Source organism: Zalophus californianus, chromosome 10, assembly GCF_009762305.2.
Source record: "Zalophus californianus isolate mZalCal1 chromosome 10, mZalCal1.pri.v2, whole genome shotgun sequence".
NCBI classification, from domain to species: Eukaryota; Metazoa; Chordata; class Mammalia; order Carnivora; family Otariidae; genus Zalophus; species Zalophus californianus.
The window spans coordinates 68636403-68658908 of record NC_045604.1 but is presented as its reverse complement, the minus strand read 5'-3'; the positions used below and the strand labels follow the sequence as shown (position 1 = coordinate 68658908).

The window sequence follows — 22506 nt, the reverse complement described above, 5'->3', positions numbered from 1 at the left end:
ATATCTTCCAACCTCAAAGATCTGGATATGAAAACCAAACTACTGTTCGAGGATGCAACTGCTTAAAATCAGAGATACTTAAGCGTCTGCCTTCGGCTTGGGTCGCGATCCTGGGGTCCTGGGATCGAGTCCCACATCGGGCTCCCTGCTCAGCAGTGAGTCTGCTTCTCCCTCTGCCTCTGTCCCCTGCTTGTGCTCTTTCTTTCTCTAGCGCTCTCCCTCTCTCAAATAGATAAAATCTTAAAAAAAAAAAAAAAAAAATCAGAGACACTCCAGTGCTGTCTGTAAGCTTCACTAGCAGAACACTGAACAAGCCTAAGAAATGGCCAAGCACCTGCTGGTAATCAGAGCCACCGAACCAGCACCTGAAGTCACCAACGGGCAGAGAACGGAGTAGCCGGGTTTGCGGACTCGGCCTGAGCTCAGTCCACTCAGCCACAACAAAGTACCATTCTGCTCGCCGTCCCGGAGGTGACAGAAGTGCCCCTCTTCGTCCCTAAACCAGAGAAATTCCAACTAAGACCCCCCAGAAGGAAACACCCCTAGCAAGCCGACAGACACCCCCTGACAGAACTTCTGAGTAGACCTTCCACCTCCTGACCAAACACACGCGTGCACACACACACACACACCTTCCCCTGCACGTTCCGGGAGCACAGAGGAGGTGGAGCCAGGCTCCGGATGTGCACGCTCACACACGCCCTGCAGGTCCCGCAGGTGCCCTACAAACAGTGCCTGTCCACCCGCAGCCATCCTGGCCGTGGGTTACGTGGGAGGCTGGGTTACGTGGGAGGCTTGCAGACAGTTTCGGTTATAAAGCTACTAAATGACAGAGACAGGATTCTGAGACCCAAGACCTTGCTTCTAATCACAGCATCATAGCAACAACCCACAAACGAATTAAGAATTCACTACCACCAAAGTCCCAACAGGACTTTTCACAGAACCTTTCAAGGCCTTTCTAAAACTTATCTGAAAAAGAAAAAAAAAAAGGAAGAATAGCTCACATACTTTTTGAAAAAGCAGAACAATGAAATAAAAGCACTTCCCTTACAAACACTTACATATTCTCAAACTGTAGTAATCAGAACCCCTCGGTTCTGTCACAAGAAGACAAAAGTAACGGACAAAAGCTCACAGAAACCTAACCCCATGCGCGATCGAACATGGCATGCAGGACGTTTCACGTCAGTAAGCAAGAAACCGCCGTTCGATAAGGCACTTCAGACAATTCACTGCCCGTTCGGGAAACAAGCAGTTCGCTCCGTAACTCACACGAGTCACAAAACTTAATGGGGGAGGGAAGGAAAATTCTTTCAAACTTACAACATTACATAACAGGAGAGTAGGTTTACGGCCCTGCGGTAAGGAAAGGATCCTTTTAAATCACACAACAGGCCTGGGATCCAGGATAGTTGTTTCTGCTTTTGAATGCCTACAAATCAAGAGGCAAACGCCAAGGGAAACATGAACAAAGCCTACGGAGAAACAGTACTTTAAAAACGGAAACCCAGGGGCGTCTGGCTGGCTCAGTCAGAAGAGCGTGAGACTTGAGCTCAGGGCCGGGAGCTCCAGGCCCACTTTGGGTATGAAGCTTACTGAAAATGTAAGAAAATTTTTAAAAATTAAGTATATAAAAATGGAAACCCAAATGGCCAAGAGACAAATGAAACAATGGGCAACCTCAGCTATCAGCTCAGCAAAAATTAAAATATTATCCTATCAATTGTTGACAGAAGATTCTTTCAAAAATAACTGGTAGGGGTATGAGCGGACAGCCTTTGTGGAGGGCAATCTGGTACCACACGTCAAATTTTAAAGTGTGTGAACCTTTAATTAAGCAATTGCACTTCGTGGTGTCTACTCCAGGGAAAAAGTTGCACGGATCAAGAAGCTCCTCAAAGGACTTTCACTGCAGCATTTATAAAAGTAAGAGTGGAGGGGCACCTGGGTGGCTCAGTCAGTTCAGTGTCTGACTCTTGGTTTCGGCTCAGGTCATGATCTCAGGGTCGTGGGATCGAGCCCCGCGTGAGGCTCTGCGCTCAGCGTGGAGTCTGCTTAAGATTCTCTCTCCCTTCACCCCTCCCTCTGCCTGCACACTCTCTCTCTCAAAAAAATTTAAAAAATTAAAAATAACGATGTAGATTTACACATACTAATCTGAAAAACACCTCTAGGCTGGACTGTAAGGTTAAACGGCAAATTGCAGGATATTGATATGCATGATACTATTTACAAAAAGAAAAAACAGAAGGAAAATCAACACACAAAACTATTCCTACAATCATAAACGCAGAGAAAAGAGTCTGAGAGGTTCTCTGCTCCGCTAAGCGGCTATGCTGAGAGATCAGGGATGGGCAAGGGTAAAGGCTTCCATTCGGTCCACATCACTTCCTCTTCTACAAAAAAGAACACATTCAGGTGCAGTCATTTTTTTTTTTTAACTAAAAAAGTGAGAAGAAAGAAAATCTTCTCAACATCATCATATCTGAGTGAGCAAGACGCTGAGAGGAAAAAGAACGGGTAGAAGCAAGAGCTCCCAGGAGACACCGAGCCTCTTCCTGCTCCCGACGGGTGCTATTGATCACCTCTGTAAAGCGTAGAGCAAGGTGATCCGCTGAATGAAGGCGGTGGCGGCCAGAAGCATCCGGCCATGCACTGAGTCCCTCAGGACGTACTCACGGAGCAGCACCAGACGCCAGGCCCTCTCCCTGAGCTGGGCACACTGACACAGGACACACACAAGCCTCTCCTCTTAGGGAGTTTACGTCCCAGTGCAGGTGTTTGGGCTATGGGGATTCAGGAGGCAGTAAACGAGGAGACACACAAAACCCAGAGGATTAAATCAGGAGCTTCACGGCCACGGTAGCAGCATGCTCCAGCAGCATCTCTCCTGGAGGACGGAACGTTCTGGCTCAAGTCCGCACCTGGACAGCAGTGCAGGCAGTGGGGGGGGCTCGCGCCAAGGCCCTACGGTGGGAAGGAGTTCACTCGGGAACAGAAGGGAAGCTGCAGGACGAGGAGAATGGTGCCCGATGATAGCACAGACTTCACAACCCAAGATCAGAAATCTGGATTTTATCCTCAGGAGACAAGAAAACCACGGAGGAGTGGAAAGTCAGACTATCACATTTTCACCTGAAAAGGATCATTTGGGTTTCCTTATGTGAATGGTCTAATCCAGCTCCTTTGTGAAGGGAAAAGAAGTAAGCGAACCAGGGAGAGAGCACAAGACCGTCCACGACACCCAACAGTACGAAAGTCGGCCAAAGATGACCAAGACGTCTCGGCCTGGTAGAGAGGGGGCTCGGCTGCAGGCAGGGATTGTGAATGGTGAGGACCCAGTTTACACGGTGTGTAACCCACGCTGGGACGCCTGGCACCCCCGGAGGAGGGAAAGAAGCAGGGGGAGGTCACCCCGGCTGTGCAGGAACAAGGCAGAAATTATGGAAAATTACTCACACATCTATAAACTCCTCAGGGGCCAGAAAAAGACCAGGCTGTCCCATTTTAGAGCTCCAAAGAACTGGAGTGAAGGATTGATTTCAAAGCTTAAAATAATGCCTATGATTTCACCACTGCCTTTTGCCACCACGGTAACTCAACACTGAATAGCTTTCCCTAAAAACCTACAACAACTTGGAGAGGGCAAGGCAATCAGGACACCTCCCGTTTCTAATTCAGTGGGGTCCAAGCGCACAGGAACCCCCTGAGCATGTTCCAGGTCCGGCCCAGAAGCTTGCGCCGCTGGGCCACCTTGCCCTTTCACACGGCAGCATCCTCGGTACTGCCGAGAAGGGAAGGCGCCCTGCGTCACAGCGAAGCTGGAGAGAGAACGCGGCGCCCTGAGGCTCGGGCGAGTCCCGGGTTTCTCTGCAAACAACACGCGCGCGGCCCGTGGCCACGTCTACTCGGCAGCCCGAGCCCGGTCTCATACCAGAGCCACACCACACTTCGGCCAAATGGCACTCGCTCTCTCCGGGCTCTTTGCACAGATCCACCACGTCTCTGCACATCGTCTCAGGGGTCACGGGGACCTCGGTGAAGTGCTGCTCGTTGTCACTGAGGTACACGGTGAGAAACATCTGCAACAGAGACAGAGACCACGGCTGTCAGTGTCCACACTATGCTTTCACCTTCCAGTCACCTCGCATTCCCTTCCCAGAAACCTAGTCGAAGAGCGGTGCAGCAGCCTGGCCCCTGGGCGAGCAGTGCCTGCAGAGCCCCCGGGGGCCTTGGGGTTCAGGCCAACCAGTTCACACAGAAGGCCAAACGAAGTCCTGCCATGACACTGTATTTGTTAAATACTTACACAGTTCCTCATAGGTGCCAGACCCACCCTAGAAACAGCCTCCTACCAATCCTGTGAGGGAGATTCGGGGATATCTGCGTGCAACCTTATGTCTACACGGCCTCTTCGGCGGGAGACCTAAGAACGTGCTGCTCTGAGGGTGGGTGGGAACCAGGAGACACAACTTGGAGGGAACTCTAATATTTACACCAGGCGCATAGACCACCTATTCAAAACCACGTACTTTTATTTTTTTAAAGATTTATTTATTTATTTATTTACAGAGAGAGACACAGCAAGAGAGGGAGCACAAGCAGGGGGAGTGGGAGAGGGAGAAGCAGGCTTCCGGCCGAGCAGGGAGCCAGACGTGGGGCTCGATCCCAGGACCCTGGGATCACGACCTGAGCTGAAGGCAGACGCTTAACAACTGAGCCACCCAGGCGCCCCAAAACATCGTACTTTTCAGGCTAAAATGTTTTAATCAAATCAAATACCTACATTACAGCCTAAGTCTTTATCAACAAGGTGTTAGCAAAGCAACGGGCTGTGATGCTAAAACTTACCCGGCCTCACACACAACATAAACCGGACAGCGGAAGGCCTCAATCTCCAGCTCACTAGCCATCTCTCTCCTAATAAAAATAGACGTTGTCTCTTAAAAACACTGAGAGTAAAGAGAGCAAGCTTTCATGCCAATTAAATTATCCCCCCCAAAATGTGAATTCCCAGTGCTGGAGAAACTGACAGCAAATACACGGCGGATGGCAACGGAGGTAGGGAACCCTGTGTGTTCACTCAACTTAGTGGGTCCACGTGTATCAGGATAAAACACACACAGTCTGACAGAAATCCCACTGGGAGCACTTCTCCTGCGAGAGTAATTCTTCTCAGGAAAGGAGAACGCCAAGGCTTTGGCAGGTCCACTCTGGACCAGCACACATTCTGTAACAATGATTAACAGGCCACCGACACTGGGAAAAGTTGGGGCTTTAAGGCCACAAAAGGGCAGAATGAGCAGGACCTGCACTGCGCTCAGGATGACATGGGCCCCCCACAGCCACACGCCTCCCCCTCTAGCTCAGACTTCCTCACCACCCTGACAGAGCTGCACTAGGCTCTTCTAGCAAAAAGGCAGCACCTGGTTAGGGACAGTGATGGACGCCCGCTAAGTGGTCGGGCTGGGTGCCACAGGGGTGCGGTCAGTGAGAGGAGGGGCCGGCAGGGGAGAACACCCCCCCAAGGGGAGCAGGCTCAGCACCACGCACCCTGCAGCTCCTCCTTCACCCCCGACCGTGTTTTCTTAAGGTCACCGCGTCCTCCCTTCTTACATCAAAGCTCCCAACCCGCGGGAACATGTGCAACGTGGAGAGTCGCCCAGACCATGAGAACACGAAGTAGGGAACCCAGAAAAATTAACACAGTGGATACCAGTGAAACAGTAAATAAAACATGGAAAAAACCGTACAGCTTCCCAGGACGATCTGAGCAGCTTTCAAGCTAATTCTATCCGGTCCTTCCCCTCCCGACAAACCGTATTAATAAAGACACATCGTTCCAGGCCTCAACCAGACAGGAAGGCTGCACTTTAAAACCACACAGAAATCATAATGCCTTCACAAAAATCACTTGGAAAAAATAACAAAGATTCACTAAGCTCACAGACTTGCACCCTGCTGTGGCTCTGGCAGATTCTAGGGCCCATTTCATGACAGACCTCAACAATTTACACTCTGGTATGCCAGTGGCCCTCTATGCTCCCCACGCACCCCAACACCGTCTGAAGTTCAACGCCTCAAAGCCAGACAGTGTCTGTGCCGCACACAAGGGTCCCAGCACCCCCCGGCCCCCTCAGAGAGCCTCTGCACACACAGCTCAGAAATTCACACCAACCCCACACAAGAAGGGCCGGCATTACTCTCTTTACTAATGAAGAAGACCCACGGAAGCGACAGACTTGGCTACTAAAACGACAGGGTCAATTCTGCTCTTCTGACCCATTCTCTCCTCTCCAGGCTGTTCCTTACAGCAGGAAAATAATAGGAAACGCTCTGTGTAATCACAGTAACCCAAACTCTAATAGAGATCTGGTCTCTTACTTTCTGGAAAACAACAGCTTTGTTTACTTACAAATACAATGACAAATAAGAAAGAAGAGAGATGTGTTCTGTTTAAGATTACCTTTCCCCCAAAACGCACAACACTGCGTGAATGGCGGCAGGTGCATTTCTACCTTCAGTGTGTGAGGATGCGCGCAGTGCTGACTGACGGGGAGACCGGACCGTCCTAATGTGGCCGGCAGGCCGGCAGGCGGGCAGGCGGGCGGGGAGACATTGCTCTGAGTCCCGGGCAGGAGGTCTGGGCTCTGCCCCCAGATCTGTTAATAATTAGCCAGATCGCCTTAGGGGAGTCTTCCGCCCCAAGAACTGCCACTGACTTCGGGCGTCAGGGTCAAAGCCGACCTTTCCACAACAACCCGCACGCTGCAGCCAGCATCTGGCACGGAGCGAGGGCCTGAACAAAGGTAGTAAGAAAGGTTGGATTCCATAGAAAAGACAGGATCTCGTGACAAAATGGGGGGGGGGGATAGTGCTGCGTGTGAACTGCACAACTCAGGAGACACAGAGTGAATTCAGGAGGAAAGGCGGGACCGTTCTGCACTGCGTCGGGGGCGGGGGGGGGGCAGCCGGGGAGGGGGGGGAGTGGGTCTGGATTAGCGGACCGTGACCTGCCCACGCCAACACCTGCCCCCACTCCCTTTCCGGGCCTCCTCTCCTAATCGGCTCCAGCTCCACGATCCGCACAGGCCGCCCTGCTCCACCTGCAGCCAGCCTGACTGCTCCCCTGGGCCCTGCGGGTCTGCCCTCAAGTGCTGCCGTCCCAGCAAGGCCTGCCCTGGCCACCCTTGCCCAAATCCCAACACCACATGTGCACGCGCACGCACTTCCCTGCTCTGTGCTCTCCTTGGCACGGTCCCTCACACACCACATTTACACTTCGTTAACCTGGTCTTATCCTCCGTGTTCCCTTCCAGAATGTACGCTCCACACAGGCCAGGGGCTGTCTCTTCAGCACCGTGGACCGCGCGGCCTGGCACGCACGCAGTAAGTCCGTGTTCATGGGTGAACGAGTCCTGTAGCTGGTCCTGCACCGCACAGACGCCCCTCGGATTTACTTTCACGGCAAGTCTCCCTCTGTGTGTCGAGAAGTGTGGAGCGCACGCGGCACGAAGCACCGCCAGACACTCCAATGGAAACGAGAGCAGAGTCCTCCCGGTTCTTGGGCCCACCCCAGCCCCCCATCCTGCTGCTTCTTCCCTCCACTCAGTACGTACAGGCCACCTGCTCTACAGACTCAGTCCTACTGTGGAAATCACCTGTAATAAGCAGCACACAGCACAAAGTTCAGAACAGAGGGGTCTGTGTGGAGAGGGACGCGGGTGCGGCATGCACAAGCCCGCGGCTGGAAGCAGAAGGGTGCAGAGCGCACCTACAGGGGCAGCTAGAGGTGCTCGGGACATCAGTCCTCCCGTCCGCACGTCCACACCGGCAAGGTTCCGGAAGGCTCCAGGGCAGCCAGCTAAGCAGAACAAAGCACGAGCCAGGCTAAGGAGACAGCATGCATAAAGGCCTTGAGGAGGGGTCTGGTTTGTCACGTCTTGGGGACAGCAGGGTCCGCGGAGGGGCAGCAAGGGGAAAGGATTCGAGGGGAGTCATGAGGCCACTGGTGCTCAAACTGGGGCATGGACAGACAGTTGTTAACCACGGATGGCTGGGCTCCACCCTCAGTTTCTGACTGAGTGGATCCAGGAAGGGGGCTGAGATGCTGCATTTCTAACAAGCTCCCATATGATGTGGACGCCGCTGGTCTGGGAACCACTGTTCAGAAGCCAGAGCAAGGAATCTGGACTTTAACTGAAGAGCCCACTGGAGGCAAATTGTCAAGAGACAGAGACATTAGTGATTGCCGGGTGGCTGGGGTAGTGACTGCTAACAGCTCCGGGGCTTCGTCTGGGGCAATGTACATGCTGGAATTAGTGTGAGGGTGGCACAACCTGTGCAAAGTTGAAAAACCACTGAATTGCATACTTCAGAATGGTGGTATGTGAGTCATATCTCCATTATTTATTTATTTATTTATTTGAGAGAGAGAGAATGGTAGAGAGAGAGCACGAGAGGGAAGAGGGTCAGAGGGAGAAGCAGGCTCCCCGCCGAGCAGGGAACCCGACGCGGGACTCGATCCCGGGACTCCAGGATCATGACCTGAGCCGAAGGCAGTCGCCCAACCAACTGAGCCACCCAGGCACCCATCTTGGAGGATTTTTTTTAAAAGAGGTCCTTGGAGGATTCCAAGCAGGGGTGTGAAGTGATGTCATCTGAAACACTGCGGCTGCCGTGGGAGGAGATCCAGGGGACGGCCATGCATGCCCAGCTGAGAGGAAACGCAGCACCCGAGCTGGAGGGGGCCCAGGCTGCAGGTGACGGCAGACGTGGTCAAACAGCTAGAGGTGGATTATTGTGAAAGCAGAGCCAGAGACGTGCTTGATGGACGGTGGGTGGACGTGAAGGCAGAGAGTGACTGGCGTGAGCCCGGACCTGCTGTCTCGGCACCGGGCTGAGCGTCGCACGGAGATGAGGGGACCGGCCGGGGGAGCCTCCAGGGCAACTCGGAGCCACCTACCAGACACCGGAATGGACTCAAAAGTACGACAGGAGCAAATAGAGGCCTTGGCGCCCAAGGCTGGGCAAGATCAGCCAGGGACGGCAGACAGGACAGGGCGAGGGCTGGGCTGGAGTCAGTCGTATGACATCAACGTCCCGGACGTCGAGGACCCAGCAAAGGACTGAGAGAGGCCATCCACAGGTAAAGAGAAACTCACCCAAAGGAGTGCAGGGCCCCAGAGACCAAGTGGACAGACTGTCTCAACAAAGTCCAGTGAACTTAGGGCCTCCAAAAAGTGGCCAGAGAACTGACTCTCGGCCCCACGCGTGGCACTCGGAGGCTGCCAGCTGCCCTGAAGCACGGACGGCCCAGACCAGACCCCGAGGGAGGACGCAGACCCAGCACAGCAGAGCCGGCCACGGCGGTGGGCCTTAACACCACGCAGAGGCAGCAGGGCCCCAGACGGAAGGCTGGGTGCAAGGGATGTCTACTTTCATTCCAGCAGGAGAGTCCTAATGAGCAGAGTGAATGGATGGGACCAGCCAGCAGAGAGGGGACTGGTGGGGCAATACTGACCATGACCGTGCTCCAGACCAGTGTCCACGGCCCAGTGGGGAGCTCCGCCGGACAGCCCACAAAGCCTCTGCCCTAGGCCAACCCGCCACAGACCACCCTCACCTGCATCCTTTCTCCAAGTGATTATTCTACTTCTTACTCGACAAAGAGAATTTGTCAAGTGTGATGGATTTCTTCGCTGGTCACCACCACACAGTGGCAACAATATGGCCAGAAGGGGGACACTTCACACTAAGTGACCGCGGAGGGGCCTCCCCCGCCCACGCCACTGCCGGGTGGACAAGAACCACCCCCGGTCCCCGCTGCCGGCCACGATATTTGTAACTGCCTCTTCTCCCTCCTAGAACATTATGAGTAAAACAACGTAAAGGCATCCCAACTTTGAGATAAACTTTTAAACCCATTCCATCCACTTTTAAATGTATACACATAAGTATGTCAAGTTAAATATCACTTATGCTAATATATCACTTATAATTTAAAATCTTTTAAGTTATAATCTGGCCACAATTATGGGCTTCAGTGTGATAATTTATACCTATTTAAAATTTTATAGAGGAAGTGAATCAGGGATTTTCTCAATAAATACCAATTCTCTTCTTACTTGAAAGACTGGCAAAAAAATAAATCAGAAAGAGGATCAAAAGAGAGGGCCAGCTAAACTCATCATCCTATTAACCTGAGAAAAAGCAGGTGCACGCCTTCTTCACGTGGCCATCTTCCTTTAGTTCACAAATCTGCTATGCTCCAAAAGGATAAAGAAATTCTTCAAAAATGTAATTTAATTCCCTAAAAAATGAAATAAAAACAAGGTGAAGCTGGTTTTGCTTTGTTTTGTTTAAAGTTTTATTAGCATGTTGAAAATTTTACTTTAAAAAAGACATTTTAGCTGACTATCAACTAAGTCCTGCAGGAACAATTTGGGTCTACAGTTCATGAACTTTTAAAGATTAAAAAATAAAATTGTTAAATCTTAGAAGTTTCCAGCATCCGATACCAAAACACTGTAGAAGGAAAAAGCACAAATTTTCGAAAATGTGTTGGTTTCGCACTGTTTTGTTACAAGACTGTTCACCACATCCTTTTCCACAAACGGGAACCTGGAACACACACATACCCACGCACAGAAAAAAGTCTGGAACCATATTCACCAAGTAACAACAGTGATGCGGTGGTGAGAACATTATGAAGTGATTTTTTGGGAGCTCAGCCATACTTAAATTTTCTAGAATGATTACGTACCATGTGCACAATAAAATTGGTATTTTAAGGAGCCGATGATGAAATTGGGAAGATGCACACAAGGCGCCACTGCTTCCCGGGGCCCTGCTGTGACATGTACGACAAGCATGCCCTCCGTCGTGCTTTTCTGGGGCCCCAATGCTGCCCCAACTTTAGTCGGGGGCCATGAGAAACAGCAGTCCAGAAACAGATCTTGGAAATCCACCCCATGAGAACGGAACAGTATCTGGTCACAGAAAGGACTGCAGTGCGGAGATGCGCGGTGGCGCGGATGAACCTTGACAGCATTATTATACTGAGGGACAGAAGCCGGACACAAACAGGACACGTCCCGAACATTCAAGGGCACAGAGACAGCGCATTAGTGGTTGCTAGGGGCTGGGCAGGGGGGCAGGAGTAACTGATCAAGAGTACGGGGTTTCCATCCGGGGTGATGGAAACGTTCTGGAATTGTGGTGCTGGTTACATAACCCTGTGAAGTTACTAAAACCACTGCCCCGCACACTTCACGGGGTGAATTTCACGGAACGTGAATTATATCACTATTTATACGTGCTTTGTGTAAGATACAAAAATCTCTTAAGGGAGATGAAATATGCTCGTGGAAAAATGAGACAATTTACTATTGAAATACATGAATGAGACTGAAGGTAAAATGGAAATTCAGAAATGAAAAAAATGCACATGATGGGAGACAGGCTGAGGCTGAGGTTTTGGCCCAGAGGCACAAATTAATGGAAAGCATAAGAAAATAATAAAACAGGGGCACCTGGGTGGCTCAGTTGGTTAAGCGACTGCCTTCGGTTCAGGTCATGATCTCAGGGTCCTGGGATCAAGCCCCGCATCGGGCTCCCCGCTTCTCCCTCTCCCACTCCCCCTGCTTGTGTTCCCCCTCTCGCTGTGTCTCTCTCTGTCAAATAAATAAATCTTTAAAAAAAAAAAAAAAAAAAGGAAAGAAAATAACAAATCTATATAACCTTACTTCCAAATACGTTGTCTTTCCTGGCATGTATATTTTAAAACACCGTATTCCCAAGGATGCAGAGATGACTTCCTCAGCTCCCTGGCCCACAGGGAAGCACGCAAAATGGGGCTCCCCGGGGAGGCTGTCGTGAGAGTCTTACTTGTTCTCACGGACTCAAGCTCCGAGTATTTCCCGAGAACCTTGGAGGTGAATTATTGTCATCGGGAAGAACGCAGCAATCATCAGGCCAAAGCCTCACGGCAGCCCTCACAGAGCTGTGCACCGCGAGGACCGGGAACCACGGGGGCACCTGAAAATGTGCGTCGCGGCGGGCGACAGTGACAGGCCGACAGAGTGGACGCTCTTCTTCCCTCGGTACCAGTGAATACCAGCGGCCCCTCCCGGGGGGGCAGAGACACAGTAACACGCTAACTACATGCTAACTTCGTGCCAACTTGTAAACCAGGAACTTCATTTTTTTATAGCATGAGCCACAAGGAGAAGAGATTCCTCAAAACACGATAAAATCTAAAGTGTCCTTCAGAGCAGACGAATAACAGGCAGGTCACATAAGATAAAACAAACCGCAAAACCTGGGGGGGTGTAATTGTTTTAACTAAACTGAAACAATGAGGTACCACTTACAGCTATTACATCAGTGATTTGATTAAAAGATCCAACAGAGACTGTAGGACAGTGATTCACCCGGACATGATGGTGGCACCATATACATTGTTAAAATCCATTTGGAAAATAAAATGGGTCGTGTCAAAAGGCACAGAATTCGGTCTACCTCACGACCTTACTTACGGGAATTTATCCCAAAGAAGTAACTGAAATGAAGAAAAATTCTAAATGCCACTAGATTTTCACTACAAGGTTAGATCTATGAAGAGTAATGTGGCAAACTGAATATCCAGCAACATGGAAAAGTAAATTATGACCCAAATACGGTGTTAGGAAAGTGGTAAGATTAAGTGACAGAGCAGAATCGTGTAAGGTCGTAGATCAGAACCGTCTAAAATACACGTAGAGATGAACTGGCCTGTACGGAACACACAGGATGCGGGCACACACGTCCCTTTAAAATGTTCTCAATGTTAACGTCTCCACACTAACTTCAGTTTCAAAGTTCACTTACTATAGACTGTGGTAAAAGACTGTGGAAATACTCTCCTGAAAGCGGCAGCCGAGATGACTGTTTACGTCAACTTCTTAAGGTGCTCGATTGGAGAGGAAAGGCTCGGAGGAGATGGTATTTTAAGGAACCCCTCGCCCTGTGCGCTGCCTGCCACCCCCGCCCTCTGCAGTGACTCAGGCCCACGTCATGTCCGAAGACGACTTGCCCTTCCCAAACCCTAAAGTCACAATCTCCAATTAAAAAGAGTGGGTCACAGACGTATTTTTAAGGCTCCGTTTCAGAGGACATGTAGTCACTGGGACTAAAATATTATGCTCTTAACATAAGAACGATTCATGTTTGAGGAGGCATTATCTCAGATTAAAACTTGGAAGAGTCTTCCAAGAGAAATACAAAAACAAAAACAAAAACCCCACAAAAACTGGCTAGGGCATTTACAAGAAATTTACTTTGTGTCAGAGGCTACAGTTTATGCCTCTGATTTACAAAACCATGAAAAGCTCCACAGAAAAAAAAAGGAACCAAAAGTATAAAATGCTCCTCATCACAGAAAGGAAACAAGGCTTTGTGATAGCAGCTTTGGAGTTCTGACTCATAAACCCTTCAATCCGTCCAGTTCACCTAGGAGAAAAGAATACGGGGGGTGGGGGGGAGGCGTCCCTTAGAGGAAAAGGAACAATCTGTAAGACGGGTGACACAAATCCTCCCCAAGCCTCACAACTCTCAGGAACTGCGCGTCAGGATGGGCAGCAACCAGGCTGGGGGTGAGACCAGGAAGGAGTCTGCATGGTTCGGGGTTCAGCACTCCCCTGTGCGGGAAGAAATGCAAACCATCACTTCCCTTTTACACTGGGCTGCACCCTGCCTGCCAGAGCAACACTCCCTCAACACGATCATCCAGACGGGGAAAGAATGAACAAACAGGAACATCAGCCGAAGCTTCGTTCAACCGCTCAGGAGCACATGGCCCTTCAGCCCAGTGGTGGCCGCCAACAGCAGAAGGGCTAGAAATGACACGCAGGTCATCCCCACCTTCTGGGATCTTCTGCCACGCCTCCTCACAGGTGGGTCAGGCTTCATGGGTCAGCGCTCCATCTGGTTCTCCAGCCTGGATGCCCTTCCCCGCCCCCCCCCCCCCAGTGTCCACGTGGGCAGCCGCAGGGGTCTCTGGGGAGCCTCCCTCGGGGTGCAGGGACACGCATCTCCCAGTGCTGCGTCCTGGCCCTCAGAGACCGGCCCGGCCTCGTGTCAGCTGTCAGGCACCACGGTTGGGAGGCCAGGACTTCCGCCTGGAGTTTACTCTCAAGGCCACTAGGCTGCCCATCGAAACCTCCATCGCGGACGGTGAGTTGCATCTATCAGTGCTCTGTTCGGAGTCAGGGACGTGTAAACCCACCTGGACACTGAGCGCACCGCTTTTTATCACAGCATCGTTTACAAATAGTCCATCAGTTTCTATCAGCCACATGAGTTAGTTAAAGCAAAATCATAAAATCATAATAAATGGATTTTTTTTTTTTTACCCTTTTGGTCACGATAGCAAGTAAGTGGAGGTTAGAAATCAACACCCCAGAAGTCTCAACAGCGATCTGGACGGCACCAAACAGGGAGTCCCCCAGGCACCCAGTGTCATCCAGAGAACACGGTCATCCTCCAAGATCATCTCCATTCCAGAAAAAAATGATATGGCAAATATGAAGTGGCTACTTTGAGAGAAAAATCCTCTACGGAAAAATCATGTTCTCTCAGAAAGCTGCTCTCAGATGTCTGATCACATCCCCACTGGGTGCCCGAGAGCCCACAGCACCACTACCTCCGGGCCTCCCAGGACTGGCGTCCTCCCGACATCTATCCCTCGGGCGAAGCTCCTGGTTCTGTCCCTTCCCAGCCCCAAGTGCTTGTTGACCTGGACATCTGTCCCGCCCACGCCCGCTAGGACTTCCTGAGCACAGGTGCGACCAGGAAAGGCAGGAGAGGAGATTGCGACATGCGGCGGCTCCTGCAGAGGCATCTGGACAGAGGCCGAAGGAGCCACCTAGAAACTCTGGGGAAGACGCCCCACGGGAAGGCCACACGCGAATGACCAGAAAGAAGGGGCAGGCGCGAACAAGGGCTGGTTCACCAGGGCCCCGCAGGTCAAGAACAAACAGGCTTTCTAGTACGGGAGAGGTGACTAGCGGGGTTTTCAGAATGTGGTCCCCAGACCAATGGCATCAGCATTACTTGGGGACTTGTTAGAGCAGAAAGTCTCAGCCGTGCTGCCCCCCTAGCAGACCTCCTGAATCGGGGGCCCTTGGGGTGGGCCCCGCCCCCCTACTACATACAGCTTGAGAAGCACCAGCTTCGAGGGTTATGAGCGGGGCTGGGAGGACTGTGCTGTCAAGAACGACCCACCCCGCGCACACTAACTATTGCAGCACCAGGAGCTAACTGGGAAACAGTAACAGCATCGAAACACACTCACGGGCACTCACTTATCTCTGCATAATTTGAATTTCAGGGAACTTTGTTTACATCATCTGTTGCACAATCACGGCCTCAAAACACCAAATGAGAAACCTAAAAACCCACACTTTTCCTCACTCATCTCCCTGGGTTAGCTCACCTGTTCCCTACACCCTGTCCCTTAGTGTCCAAGTCATCCCCATGCTCCTAGAATGACTCAGAGGCCCTCAGACTGGCCCAGCCCCTCCTACACACACAGGCAGGCTCGTTCACCCCTCCAGCCGCAAGAAAACGTGCTCTTTGCTTCACTGACATCCACTCGCACACAGTTGTTTATACGCCTGTCTCACTGGTGTATAAATTCCTAGGACAGAGGTTTTGACCCTGAAAGGCTTCTTCCACCCCCACACTATCTCAGATCTCCCACACGGCACGTCGACAACACAAGCTCGTGCAGTTGCATGGACGCTGTGGGTCAGAGCTCCATGGCGGCCGGGAGAGTCAGCAGGAACCCAGGGCGTGAGCAAGAGCGAGCGCCTACACGAATGCGCGGTGTAACTTGAAAGTGAGCATTCCTAAAACCAGACCATGGCTCAAAAGAAGAAACAAGGCATTCTGCTTGGAGTAACTTAAGAAATCTGTTCTCTCCTTCTCAACCATGCCTGAAGCCTGACTCAGAGAGATCTCAAACTCCAAGTCTATGCCGCAGAGCATCGCGTTAGGCCACTCTGCTTTCAGTATCTGTCATCAACAAACAGCGAGGAGAGGAAAAAGACTAAACACCGTGTGTGAGGAGGTCACTGCCCACCCCGACCCCTGCTCCCTACGGCTCGCACTCTTCTACCCTGAGCACGGCTGCTTCGTGGGTGCAGGAACAGCTTCACATAAAGGCACTTTTTCATCCTACGTCTCGCTTTTCTCCACTCAGCACACTACTTCTCGGACCAGCCCATGAGGCCGTGAGTACAACCAATCCACTGCTTCCAGTTCCCCCCTTTCTGCCTCACCCTTTGTAATCCAAGTGTTCCTCCATTCTCAAAGACTCCAGCTCTGGGAACCTCGAAGAATGCTCAAATGTCAATTGTGGACATAAATATAGCTGGGTGAGAACTACCCTCACCTAAAAAATCCAAAGAAAGAACACTCAGGAGCACCTGGGTGGCTCAGTCGGTTAAGCATCTGCCTTTGGCTCAGGTCATGATCCCGGAGTCCCGGGATCGGGTCCCACCTGGGAATCCCTCCTCCATGGGGAGCCTGCTTCTCCCTCTCCCTCTGCCCCTCCACCTGCTCATGCTCGCCCTCTCTCTCAAATAAATTAATACAATGTTTAAAAAAAATTAAGACCATTCATCCAATCCACCAGTACTTATCGGGTCCCACAGGGTGTCAACCAGTGTGGCAAGCGCCAGAAACACGGTGGCGAGAGGTGTGGTGCCTCCAAGAGATGGCGGAGCAACTCCTGGCTGCACACTGACGGGCTGTATGCGGGAGCCTCGTGGAGATGCACACAGATTCAGGGAGAGCAGGAAGCAACCACTCCCTCCCAAGGAGTGCCCCCGAACTGGAAACTGAAAGATGTGTAAGATGAGAAGAGGAACATCCAGGCAGAAAAACATCCCCACATGCAGAGGCGTGAGCGCACCAGGCACAGCATCGTCACGCTGGTCCTGGAGCTGCCGAAATGGGAAGGTGGGGCAAGACTGGACAAATACGCAGGGACGGGCCAATTCTCAACCCGTGGGGCACAGACATGCTGCAGAAACTGCCAGGGTGGCGTCACCCACACACGGAGTTACGACGAGGTCAGAGGGCGCAGAGCACGTCATGGACGGAAGCAGGTCCAACTTGCCAGGAGCACAAGGAATGCAGACACCCAGCCCCACCAGCAGCCCTAATGCAGATCCCCTGGGGGCACGGACGAGGCAGGAAGCACATCTTCTGGAACGGGGACACAATTCCAACTGCAGGCCAGAGAGTGGTGGCATGAGCGGATGCGGACTTGTTGGGTGTTTTGCATCTTTCTATCACTTGCACCGTGAGGCTCAACATTTGGATGGAAGCACACGGTCGGCACAGAAGGCTGACCTTAGACCCAGGCTAGACATCAGACACTTCACATCTGACCAGGGAGCTCATCTCACACACTGCAACAGAATCAGTCCTGGAATCTCCTGGAGAAGGAAGACACAGACTTCTGTTTCAGGAAAACCACCACGGACGTAGTGTGTGGAATGGACCGGAGGGGCAGGGAACAGTGCAGGCAAGAAGAGACACAGGGAGAGGACTGCCGGAGCCCAGGCAGGGGAGGGGCGCCAGGGACAGGAAAGGGGTAGTGACACAGAGACGGCACGGGGTGGGAGGACCACAGAAGAACAGAAGGAAAGGGGCCCAACGCCCAGGTCTCCAGCGGCCAATGGCAACAAGCAAAACCTACCAGGAAAAGACCTCTCTACCATTGAAGTGTTATGCAAAATAGCCCCCCTCTTCTGGAAATCAGCAAATGCCCAAAATCTCCCACCTATCACAAACCAGCTAGCAGTTGTGGTTCAGAAAAACAGGGGCAGGTGACCTTTAGAGTTGAGGCAGCTCTGACTTTAATTTCCTAGATAGCTGGCTACTATGTATCTCTGTCAATAAAAGGGAGAGATCTCTGATTTAAAACAACTGGTAAAGGGACTTGTAGGTAAGCCCATCAGAAGCTGTCAAGGCGGTATGGTCACGGGGTCAAAAGTACGGTCGTCGCAAAACGATTTTAAGGTTCGGGCTTCCTTCAGAAACCAGACTTGCCCTGCTCAGTTTGAAAGACGCCTAGTGACTGAGGGCTGCTCTGGAATCCTATACAGAATCCGGTTTCTCCTCACTCGCTAGGGAGGGAGCTTGGTGGAATGGGAGCCGCCTTCCCTACTCCCGCCGCTCTTACTCCCAACCCTTGGGCGGCGTGCTGCCAGCTCGTCTCACCCCAGGGCTCCCCAGTGGCACGAAGGCAGGTTATTAAAGCAGGGGACACACTGTGTCGGTCTGTGAAATCAATAAGGGGAGACCTCACCAGAGTGGATTCTGGATGCGGAAGGGGAGGCTGGAAGGGGGAGCCGCATCACTCAAGGTCAACTGCAGATCGAACAGAAGAACCCTCCCCAGGGAAGAATCCCGAATTACAGGCCCCCACGGGGAAAGATGCTCACTGCACCTCCTACAGGAAGTGAGCACCCCAGCAGCGCGGCCGGTGACAAACCACCGTCCCCCCGAACTCCTGTTTTTCTCCAGTGGACTTTGCTTCAAAGCAACCCTCCCAACTTCCTCCTTGTCCGTAAAACCACGTTCCTCTCCTTCCTGTGCTGGACTTGGGCCTATGGTCTTGTCCTAGCTTGCGTGTCCCAAACTGCAATTCTCTGCTATTCCTGAAAAAAGCACTTTCGTGGGAAAGTAACTGTTTCATTTAAGGTTAACAAGTTCACAACCAGTCACACTACCGGCTGGGCCCTCGCTGTGATAAGGTGCGGCTTTTACTCATTCTCAGGGGCTGTCTGTGGACCTTCCTCAGGGGCCGTAAGCGGCCTTCCCTCTCCCTGCCTCTCCCGGCTGATTCCGTTTGGCAGCTGCACAGCCCACTGTCCACAAAGCAACACAGGGGTCTTTCCTAATCAGTGAGATGCGGTCCCTTCTCCTGCTGCCACGCCCCCGGGGGCTACTGCATCCCCCTAGTGCCACCTCAGCCCTCGGCACCCTCGCTGCAGTCCTTGAAGCGCCAGTCCCCTGGGGCCGTATTGTGTCCTCCAGGCCCGTGCCCCCAGCCCAGCCTCATAATGTTCTAGGAGGGAGAAGTAGCAGTTACAAATATTGTGACACACAGGACCAGCTCCTCCCGGCCATGCGGGTCCCAGCTGAACTGTCATTTCCCTGCCCCACGACCTAAAGCAGCCATCCCAGCTGCACGATCCTACCGGAATCCCACGCTCCGTTTCTTTCTTATTCTCCACGCCCCCCCCCCACCCCACTCAGCTCCATGGCAGGTAAGCTCCCTGGACATGTCTTATCCTCTCCTGGATCCGGGCAGTTAGAATAGTGCCCAGAACACCGCGGATGGTCCCTACATATTTGCGGACAGATGCCAGCCCAAAGGGCCATCCAAATACAATCAACAGGTTAATGAAGACATCCAAAATCAGTCTCTAGGGGCGCCTGGGTGGCTCAGCCGGTTGAGCATCTGCCTTCGGCTCAGATCATGATTCTGGGGTCCTGGGATCGAGCCCCACGTCTGGTTCCCTGCTCGGGGAGGCCACCCCTCCCATTGCCCCTCCCCGCCAAACCCCCCCACCAGCTCAGGCTCTCTCTCTCTCTCTCTCTCAAATAAATAAAATCTTTAAAAACAAAACCAAGCAAAACAAAATCAGTCCCTAGTTTACTTCCGATAAATTCACCTCAATAAGCTGGATCACTACTCAGACTGCGTGGTCACTCGGTGCCCATCCTGACTTCCCACCAGCAGTGGCGAGGTACCACGCAAGCTCCTGGGACCAGCTGAAGACGGATGACTGGGGATGGCGCTCTCCCCACAGACGTTGTACATCCCCCCATCCTCCACGTCTCCCCACATGCCCGTCCACTTCTGATGCTCCCTTCCCTGCATCATCGCCTTCAGGCCCAGTTTAAAAAATACCCTCCAGAGAAAGAGGATTCCACACGCCTCCTACAAACGGTGGCTGTCCCCCCCCTCCCTCCCTGCCAGTGCCGTGGAGGGGCTGAGATCTCCATGGAGTGTTCGAGGTACAAAGACAACAGGCACTGAGGTGTTTCCACGGCACGGAGGCAAGGTGGTCACCTCCGTGTCATTCAAAACTTTCTTCTCACCCAGTTTGGGTTGAAATATGGAAAATGTCTGTTTTCCCCTTCCTACTTGAAAAACAATTGTAGTTATGTTGTGAAAACTAATGTTTGAAGTTATCATTCACCAAAAGAACACCATGGCCACTGTTTGTCCTGTAGAGGGTATACAGAAATTGTCTAACAGAGGCACTCTGCCACCTCAAAGAGCGTTTGTCTGCAGGCAGACCTGGTTCCTATCTCATTTCTGCTGAGTGACCAGGAGCAAATTCCTGAAACCCTTTGAGCTTCAAATTCCTCCTCTGTGGAATGAGGAGGAGAAGACTCGCTTCACAAGGGCAGCAGGAAATTCAATGGGATGACCAACCTAAAGCACCAGGCATGGGGTCGGGCACAGACGGGGTCTCGGGAGAAGCTCCTTCCCCTTCCCTGGGAGGGACACCAGAGCGCAGGACTTCCAAGCCCCCTGCTCTGCTCAAGCAGAAGTGGTCACCCCACGGCAGACGACTGAGCATCTGTGCTGTCCCTCCCCCGTTATTACCATTAGCACCTGCACCTGGAATTCCAGACTCCTTTATTCATGACGGTTTTCCTCTACTTGTCTACTTGTGTCATAGAGACTTTGATTTGAAATGTCTGAAATGTAAAGAAGGTAGTACTAAGCTAAAAATTTGCTTCTAGAGGAACAACTGAAGTAGGCATTTCAGAAGTAATAGTTCAGTATTTACTGGCCAAATGAATATTTTTGATGAAAATGTAGTTCTCTTATCATCCCAATAAATCATTTGGTTTGGGATAAATTTTATGTAGAAAAAACTATAAAATGACCACAAGTTGCTGAGTCTGGGAAACTACTTTTCCTACACAAGGTCTATGTTTAGAATGTGCATTTCTTTGATAAAATAACTTTCTTTTGCTCAGACAGTATACAAAATGTTTTCAGGGCCCTGCCTCCATGTCACCCAGTGCTCCTGAAGGATCCCCTACTGACTACAACTTCTCCTTGGCTCTCCCCAATAGAATGTAAAATTTTAATGTCTCACTCAGCACTCCAAAATAAGTATACGTTTCACACAGAATCCGTCATCTGTGTTTTCTTTTCTCAATTACATCCGACTAAAGAAAAATGCTCTCTTCAGAGCACAGCACTCCATCGAAAAGCAAGTATTTCAATCATGTTTGGCTTAGTCGAGTGGCATGAGCAGAAAAGAACACTCTGGATTCCTAAACTCTCCTACCCCACTCTCCTTATCCTTTGACACTTCGTAGAGGTTGGGGAGAGGTTCACAAGCCAAGACAGCAAATCGCACCAACAAGCACTGGTCGCAGTCCCCTCTGAGCCGGAGAGAGGCCGCATGACACAGGGGCGCCAAGAACAGTGTGGAGTTAGCTTCAGACAGACTTTTTAACAAGTGCCACAAACCTGATACATTACCAACGGATAAACGTCTATAGTATTCCTTAAAAGCTTCAGAAAAAAAACAGGTTTTGTTTTACTGTTTCTACTTTCTACTGTTGGAGGGTCAAGGGACAGGAATTGGGAGAGAAAACAGTTCTTCCTAGAAGCAGCATATGAGTAAATGACCCTCCGTTCCCGTGTCCTCCAGATAAATAAATTCTCTTCAAGTTAACTGTTAAAATACAAGCAGCTGCAGGCTTGTGCTAAGGTTCTTTACAAAGTCTAAACCGTTTCCCCGAAACAGGTAAAAATACAGAAAATTTTTAATGCTTTTCAGCTTTTAATGAATATAGCAGAAGTCACAAGGCAACAAATCTCACTACAGCACATAAAATATGAGGTATCTGCCGCATTTTTTTAAAACAGATGATCTGCTTAACTGCCTTTGGGAATTACAATTCTACAGAGATGGAGAACTTGCCTTAAACTTTATTCTGGAGCCTAAGCTAACCTGCTACATTAGTATCAACAAGAAGAAATTCTTTCACCACATGGTATAATCATATAAATACAATGTTCTAAAGCTGTAACTTGAAAGCTTTTTAATTTCAACACATAATTTCACTTTGGAAAATATGTGCAAATAAGACCGCCCTTTTACAGGAAAATAATACAAGTATTGAAGAAGTTATGCCTTTGGTCTGTGAGCTGCATGAGGTGCAGTTTCCCTTAGAAATATATAAATCCTACCAACCAGCCGTCAGACTATTCTAAAGGTGATACAGCGAGAACCCAATTTTTTTGTCCTAGACTCCCCAGACTAGAAGCTCACACAACCGGGTATCATCTTACAACATCACGGAATAACTAGAAATAATTGGGACACTCTGCAACCCTGGAAGAGAAAATGCCACAAATTTAAAACTTAAATCCTGATCAGGTCAACTGAGCTTTTTAAAATAAGGTAT

At 50.9% G+C, this 22506-nt stretch overlaps 1 protein-coding gene across 4 annotated transcripts in view; it reads right to left on the bottom strand.

The window, feature by feature from the left end:
- Positions 1–22506, bottom strand: part of TP53BP2 (tumor protein p53 binding protein 2) — a 54148-nt gene that overhangs the window by 27573 nt on the left and 4069 nt on the right. For 2 of the 4 annotated variants that reach the window (XM_027611752.2, XM_027611754.2), the window contains exon 2: positions 3938–4085. The exons of 1 other annotated variant lie outside the window; for it this stretch is intronic. In XM_027611752.2, the coding sequence (XP_027467553.2) occupies positions 3938–4085 (148 nt within the window). Of the gene's footprint in view, positions 1–3937; positions 4086–4854; positions 4873–22506 lie in introns of those variants that run through there. One more of the 4 variants, XM_027611753.2, reaches the window with a different exon arrangement.